General features: G+C 39.4%; 1 protein-coding gene across 5 annotated transcripts in view; it reads left to right on the top strand.

The window, feature by feature from the left end:
• SUPT3H (SPT3 homolog, SAGA and STAGA complex component) overlaps positions 1 to 10,632 on the top strand; it is a 277,832-nt gene extending 267,200 nt beyond the window's left edge. For all 5 annotated transcript variants that reach the window (XM_084513420.1, XM_084513421.1, XM_084513419.1 and 2 more), the window contains one exon: positions 8,863 to 10,632. In XM_084513420.1, coding sequence (XP_084369546.1) covers positions 8,863 to 8,904 — 42 coding nt within the window. In that variant the 3' untranslated portion in view covers positions 8,905 to 10,632. The remainder of the gene's footprint in view (positions 1 to 8,862) is intronic.
• Positions 10,633 to 16,040: the final 5,408 nt, after the last annotated feature.

Raw genomic sequence — 16,040 nt, 5'->3', positions numbered from 1 at the left:
TGATTTTTAAGCTATTAAAATGTTGGTTGGCTTCCATTTGAGCTCGAATTCCTAATATCACCAAATAATTATGTGTAGATGATGAAATGAAAAAACAGGCATGTAGTCTCCGAACGCACATTTCAGTCTGGGTGGCTGAAATGGCTCATAACATTCAATGCATGAAAATGGGGTGGATTGAATAAATTAGCAGAATCACAAAAGGAAACCACTATAGGAAATAGTTTTACACGTGTAATCACTGAAATACTCTAGTGAATGTGTCAATCTGTACTAAATAAATATATTTGTTTATAGACATGCTCTGTATTAGCTTCCACTCTTTCACAGCACTTTGCCAAACAAAATCCCACTAGAAGTAGGATGTTCGCACCCGAGTAGGAGTTTCTTGGATAAATATTTTCTCTATATTGAGACCAAAACCACTTCTACAAATTTCAGACTTTGATTGAAATAGTATATTTCTTTTTTTTTTTTTTTCCCTCCCCATCTCCTCCACTGGCAACCACTGATGCATTACCTTAATTCCTCTTACCTCCCACCGCTCCGGTGAGCGGGAGCCGGCTGCAGACAGAGTGCATCAGTCAGTCGGTGCGCGGGGCTGGGAGGGCCCGCACCCAAACACCACCACCCGCGAAGGACCTCGGAGCCTGAGAAAATTCCTCTGTTTACAGGGTTTCCGCCCCGTGTTGTTGGTTGGGTACTCATTTCCCCGTGAAGATGTTTTGCTGAATCAAAAGGAAGAGTACAGATGGTGTGCCCTCTGAAGTGAGCATTCACAGAATATTTTCAGGGGTGGGGGAAGAGAAGTATGCTGCAAAAGGTCATGAAATGCTCCTTTTTGGTGCAACAATTTCAATAGTTTCAAGAAAATAATATAGGTGAAATATCTTTTTTTTTTTTTTTTTTTTTTTTTTTTTCCCCAAATAGTGTATTGAAACACCCGCTCCTCCTATCCAGTACCTGCCAAGTTCAGCATCCATTTCTGTACATCTGGTGTTTTGGCCACTACAATGGCCAAACACAACGTAATGCAAAGAGACACAACATAATGCAAATAATAATTATTGAATAGCATGCAGCATTTCCAAAATACCATGTATTAGCTCCATAATCAATCAATCCTCAAAACAGTTCTAAGTGAGTGGTAGTATTTCTGTTTCAAAGACAGAGGAAGTTGAAGCACAGCAACATTAAGTGGTTTGTCTGAGGCCACACAGCAAGTAAGTGTCAGAGCTGGGAGCAGAGCCCAGCCCTGGCTCCTGTCCTTGTGCTCAGACGACTGTACCACACCATGTTGTTTCCAAATAAATTCGCTAAAAATCATATGCTGAGTTCATGCGTGGTGGTGACATGTAGGAACAATTTAACCCTCTGCTTTCACTATCTACAGAGAAAAAAATAAAATTAAAATTAAAAAATTGACCCTCTTCCTCAGCAAAGGGAAACCTTACAAGGTCAAGAAAAGCCATCCTTGGAGAGGGTGAGCCATCCAGGCTATTTCATGCTCATTAGGCTGTATTGCAGTTTGAAAGAATTTTTATTATTAGTGGTAAATTTTCACATGGGAGTGCAGTGACTAAGTATCTGTGGTGTGCCCTCAGTCATAAACCAGAGGTTTCAGTATCTGACCATACCTAAGGTCTTTTCCACATATGTCTCAAGGCTTCTAGCTTTAATTTAATTCTCAGACATAGCAAAATTGCCCATGCATATTATTGCTACCCTACAGTTAAAGCAGCAAATTGAGACACTTCAGAAGAGGAGACATTAGTCTTTGGACAACTCAAAGCGTTTTGACCAATATGACGTAAGGTGGTAAAATTATTAATGAACTAATTACGATGCTTATGATACTCAGGAACCATGATTTTTCCATTAAGATGGGGAATTTCCACATTTCCCTTACGACTGGGTACATCAGGTTGTATCTATCAAGGTCTTCTGTGCGCTTTGCCAGTGGCCTGTCTGGTGCTGTGGGCCATTACACCAAAGCCCATGCAAACTTGCTCCTCAGGAGAAGGCAGCCTTGTTCCCTCGGTTCAGGAGATGGGATTCAAGAGCCCAGCTCCAGGTTTTGCAGCCCGAGGGAAGTAATTCCTCTCCCTGACACTGAACCGAGCAGCGCTTGAGTCTCAGTGAAGACTCAGAAGAGGAAATTCTTCCAGCGTGCTAGGCAGCGTCTTCTGTTCTCTTAACAAGTAAAAAGGGTTTCTTGCTCTCAGACAAATACAGCCTATTAAAGTTGGTGGCAGTGATGGGAAGAGCTTTGTGAAAATATGTTTGTTTTGCAAAGCTGGCTGCCAAGTATTGTTTTATGGTTCCATTTTTTCCTTCTTTCTCCACTGTTTACAATACCCTCTGAGAAACTTAAAATGATCTTTCTCTCCCTACCAATTTTGTTCTTTTTTTTTTCTTTTGGCAGACGTTGGTACCCCACTCCCACACCCCACTTCTTGCTGCAACAGAAGCCATGATCCTTTTGCCTTGTTTTTCTTTCTTATAATATCGGCCCAGCCCTGCGAACAGCCTTTGCTAGTTTACTGCGGCATCACAAATTTGGCAAAAAGAGCTGAAGGGCAATAAAAGCCCTAAATTTTGTTCTCCTTCCACTGGCGGTATTGCACAAAGGTGTCTGAGAAATACATTTGGGTCCTGTTTTTCAGAGCTCCTGTGTTTCCACCAGCCTTGGGAATGTGATTATTCCCAGTAGCACAGAACAACAAAGAAAAAGTCGGGTATTTCAGATTTAGACTATGTTCTTTAACAGACTTGGATGATATATCCTGGATATATCCCATTCCTGGATACAACAACACCGTTTTATGTGATTACTGAAAATATTTACGCCACTGGCAGATAAAAAGCAAACCGAAGCCCAGAACTGACAAAGCTGAAAAGCATTTTGTCACAGACCATTGAAAGGTGGTTTAATGGGGCAGTGCTTTTATCAGTGCTTGATGTATGCGTTCGCCTACGTACAGTGTACTGATGATCTCCGTCTCCTTTCAGGAGAGCACCCGGTACTCATGACACAAAAGCCACTGCTGTAGCTGGGGTCCTACTGGCTGGGTGAAGACTCAGAGAACAGACCCGGGCAATTAAGTTGGTTTATTTGTGTTACTTAACACCTAGCTGTGGTTCCTTGGGGCTAGCTTAATCACAACAGTGGTTGTGCTTCTAGGATGACCTTAGCTGTATGGGTAAACGGATGCTGGAGCTTTCAGCACAGCTGTCTGGCCCTTCCTAAATGAAATCTGTGTGATTTCATGAGGACAGAAGGGAGATCATTTGGTGCATTGTCCAAATTCATAATCAACTAAACCTGGGTGTTTACACATATATATTTGGGATTTGTTATTCATTACTGACCATGTTCTAGACATTATATACATAAAAAGTTCCCTCACTCCCTGAGTAATATCAGACATCTGTGCTTTGACTACTGATTAAAGATGGGTTTGTAGAGCTGGAGCCTCCAATGCTATTGTTTTAAATTGGAAAGAGAATTATCCATTATATTTCTTTTGTAACATGTATATCATTTTAATAAGGAGAGTTTATATCCATACAAATTTATTTAGACCTAAACAGAAGCAGCTAATTCTAAACAACATGCAGATTTTCTTTTTTAAACAATATTGCTTATGCTTTGCCTCCTAAACTAATTATTATTTTAATCTGTAAATAAGCTGACACTTCTTTGCATGTGGTTTGACTATGCAGGCTGGGAAAATTAGAAGAGTAACCTTCTAATCACAGGGTTTTTAATGTAGATGCCTTTATGTAGAAAGAGCTATGAATGTGCCCAGAATGACTTGCTTGATATTATGGCGGGCTAATGAAATTTTAAAGTTAACATTCCACAAATAAAATGGAAAGAAAACACAGGGAGAAAGGGAGCAGATTTAAAATTAGAGAATCTTTGTGTTTTATGGGTTCCAGGTTATTTGGAATGGAATGAAAGTTAATGCTACATCCTTTTTTCCATTCTGCCAGCCAGTGTCTGATCCAAGAATGTCTCTTATTTAAAGGGCAGGGCTCCCTCCACTGTTCTTAAATAAAGGCTTTCACTGTCTGAGATCTAATCCTCCCTGATTTTCACAGTAACACTGTAAGACTGCACGAAGAAAATTATTTAATGAAAAAACGTTTTGCATATGATTCCCCTATCATAAGCCTAAGTCATATGGTTTGATTTACATTTATGCAAATATCAGAGAATAGAGTAAAATTACCAAAGGAGGAAAGGACCGTGGCATGTCACAAACATGATGTGCCTATTTGTATTTATGTTTGCTAATGAAGTTCAGCCAGGACTTGCTCTTTGATTTTGATGTCTCTGTCTGCCATTCCACTTCATGCATTGTAATTAAACCACTTGCCCACACACATACACAAGGACAGCAAGAGACAGATACTTTGTTTTAAAAATGCTGTTTGTAACTTGCTTATAGAGGACCTGTAATGCAGGATTTATCATCTTTAAATGATAAAACAATATATTATCTGGTGGTACAAAATTCCGTTTCATCTTCAATGCAAGCAGAACCCCAGCATGAAACTAGTGGAAGATTTGGCCCAATAAACCTCCGTGTCTGAGATGTCCACTGGAGATGTTTTACCCTACACTTTCCAAAACTTATTCCAAAAAAGAATTTAACTCCTATCAGCCCGCTCAAAAGTCACAGCTGTTTCTTTCTCTTGCCAAAATTATTCTTTATCATCATGCTACAGCTGGGAAGTTATGCACTACTATAAATCGTTAACTGGAAACCATTTCTAGCTAAGGTGCCTGTTCAGATGTCTTAGTCTTCAAATCTGGTATGCTCCAAAGTGGAGGAGTACTCAAATCTTTGGATTTGGCTGATGCTTGTTTCTGTAAATCACAGCTTCGGTATGTCTGTGTTAAAAATGAGGTGATTTTCTGCCCTATAAATTGGCTTTATAAGCTCTTCACTAAAGAGTTTATATGACCTACTCTGGGGACAGGAGTTCTGCTGCCCTCTTCGAGGAGCAGTTCTTTGTTGTCCATCATAGCATCCTAGCTCGTGCTACTACTACAAGAGGGACATGGGACTAAAAAAGAGAGCAGAAAGTGGATGAGTTTTCATGAAATTTGAGGAGTTTCTTGACCAAGGCCTTTTGTTACAAATTGCCTTCTTAAGTTGTTAGTTTTGCATTCTTCCACCAAACCAAGGACAAAGTGTGATCTTGCTTTTAGATAGAGTTAGATAGAAGTGAGCTTGCTTTAGATAGAAGTGAGCACAACTCATCTTTTCTGCTGCATTGCCATTCTTTTCAGACTGATGATATAAATAATATAAAAGATGAGTAAATTATGGTAGTGTTCCCAGAGAAGCTTTCCATATCAGAATCCAATGTACTACGATAACCTAAAGGCACAACATTTTCAAGGTAGGCTTCCTAGTACAGTAGGCAGGCAGATGATGTCTGGTGTAATGCAGTGCAGAGATGTAGCTGACATGAGTTTGCGATTGCTGTGTTACTTGCAAAGGGGAAAAACATAAGTTCTTCAGATTGCCTTAAATGAAGAAAATGCATCCACATGCTGCCTAGTTGGGCTTGGGTCAGGGCCAGGAAGTGGAGTGCTCAGCAGCAAAATCATCATGCCTTTCCCCCAAACAGGGGCATGTGGCAAGAGTGGATTGGGCAAAATGAAGGTCACCTTGCTGCTTTTTTTTGGGTCCAGTCTGCTTAGGTTCTGGTTGTGGGTTGCAGCAATCTGATTTGCCCAATTTAACGAGGTCAGAAAAGAGGATGCAAAATCTCGCCATATGATAGCAAGAAACCAGAAGAGTTTCTGTGAAGGCTAAATGGGCTAAATAAGGTTAAGCATGGGATCTGTTCTGGGAAGGTAGACGGCATAATTTGTGCCAAGCTAGGTGATTTCCCACATCTAAAAGGTGGTCCCTTGACCACCCGCGCACAGTGGGTGCGGTAACAGGCTGAGGGACCTTCAGCCATGGCAGAGAGTCAGCCCACAGTAGGAAATGTCAAAGCACATGCTGGTAGACTGCACATTTTGAGAGAGAGAGCACACACAAAAATATGTGGATGCAGTAAATGTTTTTCCAAACTGGGCTCCAGAAGGGACGGTGGGCTTATGTTATCTCCTGCTGTTGGGATGTCGCAGCTCTGTACCAGCCAACTGGATTCACGTATGGCCTGCCATTTTATTTCCACATCAAGAGGCTGCGCTATCCTCCACGTGTAATTCTGAGCCAAACTGTCCTTTTTTAAACAAGGTTACTGCCAAAGTGTCAGATAGCACCCAAAAATCTCGTCCCTTTTCATTATATCAAACCACAGTAACTGTCATACATGTACAATCTCTCTTGTGATGGCCCATGCACATACAAGGTTTATAAAAAAAAAACATGCTGTTTCTCTTCAGGATTCTTGGCATGTGAAGATATGTCTTTTAGTATCATGAATTCAGCTGTATATATCTTAAAGATAAATGGTGTAACTTAGAACGAGGGGGTAACTGTAAAATAGCTTTGCTATGTATAAAAGTATTTTGGAGGTTAGGCTTTATTATCTGGTAGTGTATCAAAATAAGAAAGAAGTGTTATCTTGTTATGGAATGGGATGAATCAAACTCCCTCCCGTGAAATACTGATTTCCAAAACAGTTGCCTCTAAGCTGAGGTTGAAGGTAAAGATTGTTTTGGGGGTGAAATGCTTCAATTAGTGTCCAAATTCCTTAATAAAATATGCACATATCAGAATCACTTTCTCTGGCTTGGGACGGAGGTGTGTGTTGTTTTCATTATTGCTGAACTTCAAAATGGCTTAAGGAATTTTGTTGGCCCCTTCCAACAAAACTGAATTTCAGGCAGGGATTAAAGCAAAGGAAATTTCAGCCCAAGGGCAAATGTTTCAGAAAGTTTAAAGTATGTGAAACAGGGAGTTAAGTAGGAAATAGTTTTCAACCCTAACTATAGCCACTCTAGCTATAATATATTACTAAATATAGACTGGTGGGTGTGTCCAGCTTTCTGAAGGTGTTATCCTTCCTCCTCTGAAGCTTGCTTCTAAAATGACCTTTTCAGGGTTATAACTAACCGTATAATATTGCCCATGTTGGAAAATGTTAAACTGCATTATTTCCCAGGTAAGCCCAGCCAAGCCCAACTTTGCTTTTGCGACCAAAATTCCCTTCATAAAATTCAACCTTTTATCTTTCATGTGAATCCAACTTTATACTTGCGTTCATTTATCTCCAAGCAAACTGCACAATAGCCCTGAATATTTAATTTATGTGCTAAAGGTTGACACTTGGGTTATAAACCTCTGTAAAAATACTGGGGTCAAGGAGCTAAAAACATTACTTTTGCATTGACTTCAAAATGCCAGCCCTAATGGTTTGGGCAAGCTGCAGATCCAAACTCCCTTGGACTTGCTGCTTGTGGTTGTGGGAATATATTGGATCCTTTCAAAATTATTGGCTAGTCTGTTTTTGTGCATTTCATGTTTGGGTATGGAGTTTTTGGATTTATTTTCTTTGTTTGTGGTGATACTGTCATGTCTGATGACTGGCTATATATCCCAGAACTAATATTCCACTCTTTGACTCTAATACCATATGCTGCTAAATGTGCATGTTGAAGTATGGTGTTAATGTAAGGGATGCTGTAATGAACATCTTGTACATATTTCCTTTTGCATATTCAGTGTCTGTAAATGTCTTTCTGAATACACGCTTGCTGTTTTTGAAACTATTTCCTTACAATTCAGTACAAATACTATTTATACACAAAGTTGTTCAAGGTTATCCTTTTCAACTGTCTTTATGATGCTCTTCTAGTCTAAGAGAGGAGAATTTGATCTTCCTGAGATTAATTAGGAAATTGCTAAAGTAACTAAAAATGGTATATGAGGCACTTCCTAAATGCATGAACCCTAAGAGGTACAAAATATATCTGACAAAGCTCTAGCTGTACTTGTATAGATGACTGTATTTTCATTTTCAAAACTGGATGACTGCTGAAGGTGAACCAAATAAAGCAAAAGTCTTTGAGCTCCTTTCCATTTTGAAGGTATCATTAATATCTCAAAAGAAAAATAAAATAAAATAAAATAAAATTTAAACAAAGAATATCCCCTTAAAATATAGGATTTCCAGTATGCCTGAGTTAAAAAGGCATAGCTTCCTATATTGATTCCAAAAGAGATGTTAAAAATGCATGAAAGATATTTTAGTGAGGCAGGGTCACAGGATCTTTTAAAATTCTTTTCTCAGATGCTGTTTAACTCTTGTGTTTCTTTATCATTGGAAATGCTCAATCCTGGGTTACAATGTGTGAGATATCAAATTATTTTATACTGACCAGAATGTCTTTAAAATGAGTTTGGTTTGGGGAGTAGGGATTATACCAGTGTCTGTTTACATAGCTGCAGACTCAGACTGTAAACTAGGTTTGGAAAACTGTAATGATTCAGTAATTTATAGACTATTAGGATAGTTAGGTTAGAAGCGATTCTTGAGCATGGTGAATAGAGAACACATGCTTATAAAGGACAAACAGATTCAGCATAATAGTGTATTTTTGGCCTCATCTATTTTGCAGGCAATTAACAAAATAGGATGTTACATTTTTGCATATCTCTCACTCTCCTGAAATAGAGTCACTAACCACTTGTTAACCACACTGATTTTTTAATAGACAACGTGGTTGCTTATAGCTTCCCCACCAGAAATGTTCAGATTAAGCACACTATTAGATTGCAGCCAGAATAGTCTACAAAACAGGAAGAAAGCCTTGCCTTTCTCTCTGCCTTCTTCCCTTGTTTAAGTTGACGTGATAATTCATTACAGATTTTCTTTCTTTGACAGAGTGCCTACCGCAGAAATGGGATGACTTTTCTCGCCTGCTAATATGGATGTGGCTGCAGCAACAGGAAAGACAGTGTTATATTAAGGTGATTTTCTTTTCCCCTCCATGGAAGGAAAAAAATACAAGCTCCAATGTCTCCGTGTACCAGTGAGTGGGCTGGTTTGTTGTGACTATCTGCTGGCCGACTCTGTCTCTTTTTCCAGCCCCCTCAATCGTTATTCTTGTTTACTAGCTGGAACATTTAGCTAATTAATGGCAGGATGTTTGGGATAGCGTGTAGGTGGACAAGAATACGGATCACACAAGTTTGAAGTTTGCAGGGGACTTGCTGCTGTCAGCCCCTTTCAAAAATGCGCTGTCATTTTTATTTAATTGTTTGGAAGTCTGTGTTTTAGTAGTGATGTTGTTTTGTGAAGCAGGATGGGGCAGAAAGAGGCCAAAGATGTTCTAGGCTATGTAGGTTTTCCTTGTCATTTTTACAAAAAGGAAAAACTATACTGTTATTCAGTGATTTCCCTCAAGTCATTTTTAGATAGCATTCAGACAGTATAACCCAGTTTAATCCAGCAAGGGAATTTTTAAAAATAGTGATACCTAACTCAAATCCAAATGTTTTCAGATAAAAGTTCAGGTAACCTATACATTTTTTTTTGGTTAAATACTTGTTTTCTTCACACACCGCAACACAGTGAAGTTGTCAGTCCCAAATCCTCAATATTGCCATGTTGCATTCCTTCCCAAAGGCCCAAGCTGTTGCTCTCTGAAGTCAAGGGAAGTCTCTGCAGTGATTTGGCACAGAATCTGGCCCCTATTCAGAAAATGTATCCTGGAGTATACAGAATACAGCCTGACCAGCCGTGTCCATCTCAGTGATCCTTGAAAAAGGCTTAATGTTACATGCTGGCCAGGTGCTGGCTGCAGGAGGCAGATGTTGTCTCTTTTGCTGACAAAGGCAGTGTTAATGTTGTATTCAGCTAAAGACAAAATGGGCTTTTTATTGCCTTTTTATATTTTAGTTCACTTTGTTTGTTTTCAGATTTGTTTTTTAAATCTCAGTTCCTCCTTCAATGGTTCTTTCCGTCCCCTGCTCCTCCAGCCTGTGCTGTCCTCACAAACGTATTCATTACTTCCCATAAAATCTGTACAAATATAGAGCTAACCACGATGATGCTGAACCAGAGAAAAGGGCTTATGCTTCAGCCCATCACCAGGATCTGCAGGCATGTACTGCCTGTGTCCCTGGGGCAGCTCATGGGTCTGCTTTAGCCGCTCGTAGCACAGGCTTGAAATCTAACTTAAACCTCAAATTAAGACAGAGCACTCAAGGGATCAAGAGGAGATCAGCAAAATATTACTTTTATGTAGTGCAGCCGTCCTCCTCCTTTGTGCTGAGTATGTGAGGTCTTAACTTTTACTCCCACTGCATGGTATTGTGGTCATTTGTAAGTGGTTTTCTTGCCCTGCTTTCCTGGACCTGCTTGCGAAAGCTTTAGAAGCATCTATATTTTAAATAAACAGAAAAATGTGTCTTCTCTTTGCAACCAAAATATCCTAAATGTGAACTTTGTACATCAAATGTTACTGCCAATTATGAATTATTTTTTTCTTTTACCTGCTCACACTTCTGTTTTCTGGAATTAATCTGTATGCAAAGGACTAAAAGTAATGTGTACACTGCCATATATTAAATGGGGGGGGGGGGGGGGAGCTTTCTGATGTTCCATCTGTGCTTGTTGAAATATATGATTAAACTTTTCTTTTTATCATCATTCTTATTTTTGTTGGCGTCCTTAATCATGGAAAATTATACGCTTGCTGTAAACATCCAGACTTTTTTAAAGGACACACCAGCATTTATTGTATTTGGTTTCGATCTGCAGGCATATAGACAGAAAAGACCATTTCAGGCACTGGGTAATGGAATCAAAATTCCTTCCGTAGCTGTATCTCTCCCAGATTTTACATTTTAAAATATGCATAAGCAGAGAAAATACTGGCACTTATTTTTTACTGGTCTACTTGAAGTCCCAGAGAATGAAGACTCAACATACATTTCTCTCGGAAATATGACAGATCATGTTTTTGTTGGTCTGCCGTATGTTTGCCTATCTTGAACAGCCTGACAGGCAATTATTTATAAAATCTGGGTTTGCCCAGTAAACCCATATAATAACCTTTCACTTCTCTACATAAGCCATGAGCTGAATTGAGAGTAAAACAAGGTAGGTTATGTCTCCCTACTTGAACCAGCCAAGTTATTCTTATATTGGGAAGGAATTGCTTTTTCTCAGAGTTGCCTTTCTTTCTGCTTAAAGCTGAAATGAGAGCACTCGGACCTATGCTGGGTGCAGAGCCTGTCTGAACCCCACCTTCCATGCTGCAGAAGCAGAGATGGGTGTTCAGGCTGGCACTGTGCATTTTCTCCTCAGCGTTTTTTTCTTTACTTTGCATATAAAAATCAGTCTGAGGTGGTGATAATGGCTGTGCCTGAATGGCTTTGTGCTTGTGTAATTTCATTTTACAAATAATTTTGATTGTTCGTGTGGGTTTGTAATTTCTGGATTAGGTTGTGCCGATGGCTTGGCATGTTATCAGTTACCCGGTGGAGAAAACACAACCAATTTCAGCAGGAATGAGACTGCACAGGGGTTTCACTCACACCTTAGTGTCTACCTGGCCATGGGGTTATATTACCTCATTTTCCAGTTTCTTCACCCATTGATCTGCAAACAAAGGGTACTAATTCAGCTGGAGGTCACCAGGGGTGAGGGTACTGAAGCATGACCCGGATTTTGAGTTGGGGTTCATCTCATTTCCCATACTGCTTGTCCCATCCTTCCTCAGGCTGCAACCTGAGCAAACACAGCCCTGTAGGAGGATCTTACCATTGTCTTGAAATAAGGAGAAGTTGTCAGGGCTCCATATTTCCCCAGAGATGCTCAGGACCTTGCTGAAATCAGCCTCCCTAAGTTTTCAGAGGGCACTCCTCTTTGTCAAGGGAAGATCTTGCTGGAAAAATAAAAATAAAAACAAGCATTTCCTGACACTTCTTGAATTTAGATGAACCTTAGCGTTGTACTAACATTCGGCCATCGGCCGTGTGCAGATCTCGTAAAATATTTTATAGCTTCCTGTCTAGCTTATACAGAATGTTTCATGGAACATAAACACTTCCACTAATAATTTAAGAAGAAATAGATAGTGACATTTGTCACAAGTCTAACCACTAGAAACTTACACCGTTACAGGTTTGTTTGGTGTTGTTTTTTGTTGTTGTTGTTTGTGTTTTTTTTTTTTTTTTTTCCTAAAAGTGAATCATCTTGTCCTAGGTTTGGCTTTTTATACCTCCACAATATATCTATGCAGAGAGGCAGTACAGCCAGGGAAACGCGGTGGCATGCATTAAATCCAGAGCTTTATTTGGAGGGCACAGAGCCAGCGCAAAGCAACAGAGCCATCCCTGAAGGAATTGAATGTAAATTTGATGGTTTAAATAAGGCCAGATGCCTTACAAAATTATTTTGAGAGCTGTATCTTCTAATGTAGCTCTTTTCTTTTTTTCCCCATGCTTAAGATAATGATGTTGCCTTTAAAAATAATAAGAAAAAACAGCCCTTGTCTATTGTGGGGAGACTACAATCAGATACTTTAGCTTCCATAAATCACTGAAATGTTGGCAACTGAAACAAACTTTTAAAAGGCAGATGACTGCAAATTTGAAGGAAACCTTCATACTTTATTGTTAAAAGCCTTTTAACTGTCTAGAGAGCACTCTGAAACGCTACATTAATAGCCATTCTCAGTAATCAAGCTCCACTATACTTATATACTACTTTTCCTAAACAAGATAGATTAGTAGTGGAAGAGAATTGGAAAGATAAATAGGGAAAATCAAGAACTAAAATTATAATAATACAGTTTCACTTTACATTTTATAACTCTCTTCTATATTTTTGATTGATAATCCATCTTAATTCCTATCAGACAGAAATATTGGCACAAGAATCTTATACAAATATCCGTGTCTTTCTGGAGTAGTCTTCATCCAGATGCTTTGCAGATTTTCTTACTGATTCTGTGAAGATGTGAGCTGTCAATCTTTGGAACTACCATGACTTTGATGGCTGTAATATATTGGAGTGCCCCACAATCTTCTATGTATTTATTTATGCCTGCACTACCGCTTGGAAATAGTAGGGTGCTGTTATCTCCATCTCATCTGAGGCATGGAAGGGCTAAATGGCTGGACCTGCAGTTGGGAAACCTGGGGTGGTTCAGAAAACCTGGATTTTCCAAATCTATACTGATGCTCTCAGCTTTCAGTCATCTTTCCCCTCCAGTGAAAAGGATACGTGTGCCAGAAAGCACATGACCCAGCCATGCAGGTTAGGACAGAAAATGGCAAAAAATGGTGTCCAACTCGACCTACAAGAGGAATTTGGGGACGAAGAACGCACTCCATCCATTTGGACCCAATCCAGGACTTGAAACTTAAAATCCTTCCTGCTGAAACATGCCACAGCTCCCTAATGGCCTAGTGCAGAAACATAAACATCAAGTTTCTGCCAAAACATAGACTATGGACACTTGCCCTTCATCCAATGCTGGATTTCTGCATCAGGAATCACCGTGAGGGAGGTGCTAATTAAAAAATCCTACCTGACCATCACCAGGGTGCACTTGATCCCTCACCAGCCTCCCTTTGCTTCATGCATGAGAGCTACAAGAAATAACAGGAGAAACATGATTAGGAAACGTGAATGCCCTCTTTTAACTTGGGCAGCAGCTGTGGTGGGCGTTCACATAGATAAAGCAGAGCATTAGACTTTAATAAATGAACTGGATCTGAATGTAATAAAGCACAGCTGAAGTGTGGTGGCTGATCTACACCTGGAAGGAAAGAAGGTGTGAGGTACCTGAAGCCATAGCAGGATCCAGATAGGCAGAGTCAATAAAGCAAGTTGGCTCAAACCGGTTCTGTTTAACTCTCATTTCCATAACTATTTAATTAATCTTAAAAAAAAAAAAACAAAACAAAAAAAAAAAAAACTATTGCATTTCTTATACTTCTTGTACTGACATGATTTCTTCAGATCTGCAAATGAAATGGCAGCAACTGTGTGTCAAGCCTAGGTGAAAACAAATCTGCAACATCGCTGCAGAAGGAGAAAGACAACTTTTATAGGAGCAAGGTTCCAGGTGAGCTTCTTTTCCCGAACTCCTTTGCTCAGATCTCCAGGCATCTGCTGTGTGTGCACAAATTCTGCAGCAGCTTCAAGTAAATCATTTCAATGAATTAGGTGTGATCTGTCTAGTGCTCTCCATGTTACCTCTGCCTTGCTTTATTGTAAAAGGATTGATGTTCCTCTTTTGGAATACTAGCAACATTTTGCTAGTCCTAAATTTTCACCGTTCATCAGAATTTGGTGTAGGCAGAACACAAATTCAAGCAATTATTATTAAGGGGTGCTTTTAGCACCTGGGAAAAGATGTCTTTGAAACTCGACTTCTCCACGGAAGGTGCAGCCCTTACTCTTTTCTCTTATTCTTTGGGATGGTGGCAAAATTGATATATGGCTTCTGTAGGTCTTGAGCTTGTACAACGAGCAGTGGAGGTCAGCCTGGAGGTCTCCCTCAAACTCATGTGCATCCCACTTGTCTCCTCACCGTGCAAATTAGGCACAAGCCCAAGAGGAAAATCATGACAGATTCTTCCAGTGGAAGATCATGAACTCCAATGCTTTTTATTCCAAGGTATTGTGAAGTGAAATAACCTTGGTCAGACCAGAGTCAGCTAAATACCACTTTAGATTTTTTTTTTCTTGTTTGACAGTTACTTAATGATTATTTATGCACTTTGGTCATTGGAAATTCAGTCCTCGTGTGTTTGGCAGTGAAATAGTTAAGAATAATGTGCGGTCAGGTTTCAAAGTCAGTAGGGGAGCAAACAGCTGTCTGTCTTTCTGCAGCTGTTGTTTCTGAGCAGTGGGTTAAGAACCTACCACATTTTAAGGGCATTTTGGAGCAGTTTGTGTGGTTACTTTATTCATGGTACCCCAATAGGTGTAGCTGTCTAAGCTAGTCTGCATTGCTCAGCAGAGGTGTCCAAAAGAGAAGGAGGGTGTGTATATTGTCCCTACTACAGATCACCCAGAAAATGGCCAAAGCTCCAGCCACCCTCGGGTTGATGGGAGAAGTATGAAGATTATTCCACCAGGACTCTCGAGTTTCAGTATCTGTTAGTCTCTGTGCTCCAATTAAACCTCTTTGGACAGGTGTCTGTGAAACAGAAGACTGTATCATAGTGTGTTTGGAGGGGCTTGGGAATCAAACATACACTGCTGTCAAACTAAATGAGAAGTAAAGTCTTGGCTATTGACTATGGTGTAGCCCTGCTTGCAAGTTACAGTCTTCTGAAATGTTATGGTAATGAAAAAAAAAATAAATAAATAAAATTGGAATAAGCAGCCAAACTTTTGAATTTTTTTGGCCAACATCCAAACCTTCCCAGTTTTTGCCATTGCAAGTTTTTACACTTTTTAATTTTTATTTATTTATTTTTAATGGTGTTGAAGTTGGGCTTCTGGATGATGCTCAATTCATTTTTATTTTGTTGAGGCTTGTTTTATTTGCACTTTGGTATGTATTTATGGCGCACGCTCTGAAGGGATTTTGCATCTTAGCGGGTTTCTTTGGTGGTCCTACAGGCAGTGCAAAATTAATGCAGTACTTAAAGAGAATGTTATTAAAACTTTATTCATAGGTGAGCAGGAGAGGCATAGAAAATGTGTTCATTTATATGCTTATACATTAAATATATATGAATATATACATATATATTTGTGTTTTTTCAAGAAGGCTGAATTCCAAAACCAGCTCTGGTTTTACCAGTCTAAAACCAAACTTGACCCTGTTTTGGTATGTCCCTCTTTCTGCAGTGCAAGTAGATTTATCCTTGTAAAGGTAAATATTTTTACTTTATGAAAGTAATTTGATTGTAAATTTTGTTTTCTTTTCTGCCTTTGTTACTCATTTTTCTCTTGCACAATGTTTAGTGTAACAATGTTGGATCTTTAAGAGATCATGAAGCCACACAACATTTTAGAAAAATCATTTCTGACCTGTATGAAAAGGGCATTTTTGAATCTGCAAGTATGTTTTACTTATTTATTTTTAA

This window comes from Aythya ferina (assembly GCF_964211825.1).
Source record: "Aythya ferina genome assembly, chromosome: 3".
Taxonomy (NCBI): domain Eukaryota; kingdom Metazoa; phylum Chordata; class Aves; order Anseriformes; family Anatidae; genus Aythya; species Aythya ferina.
Note: the sequence above shows the minus strand (reverse complement) of the source record. Positions and strands in the feature narration are given on the sequence as shown.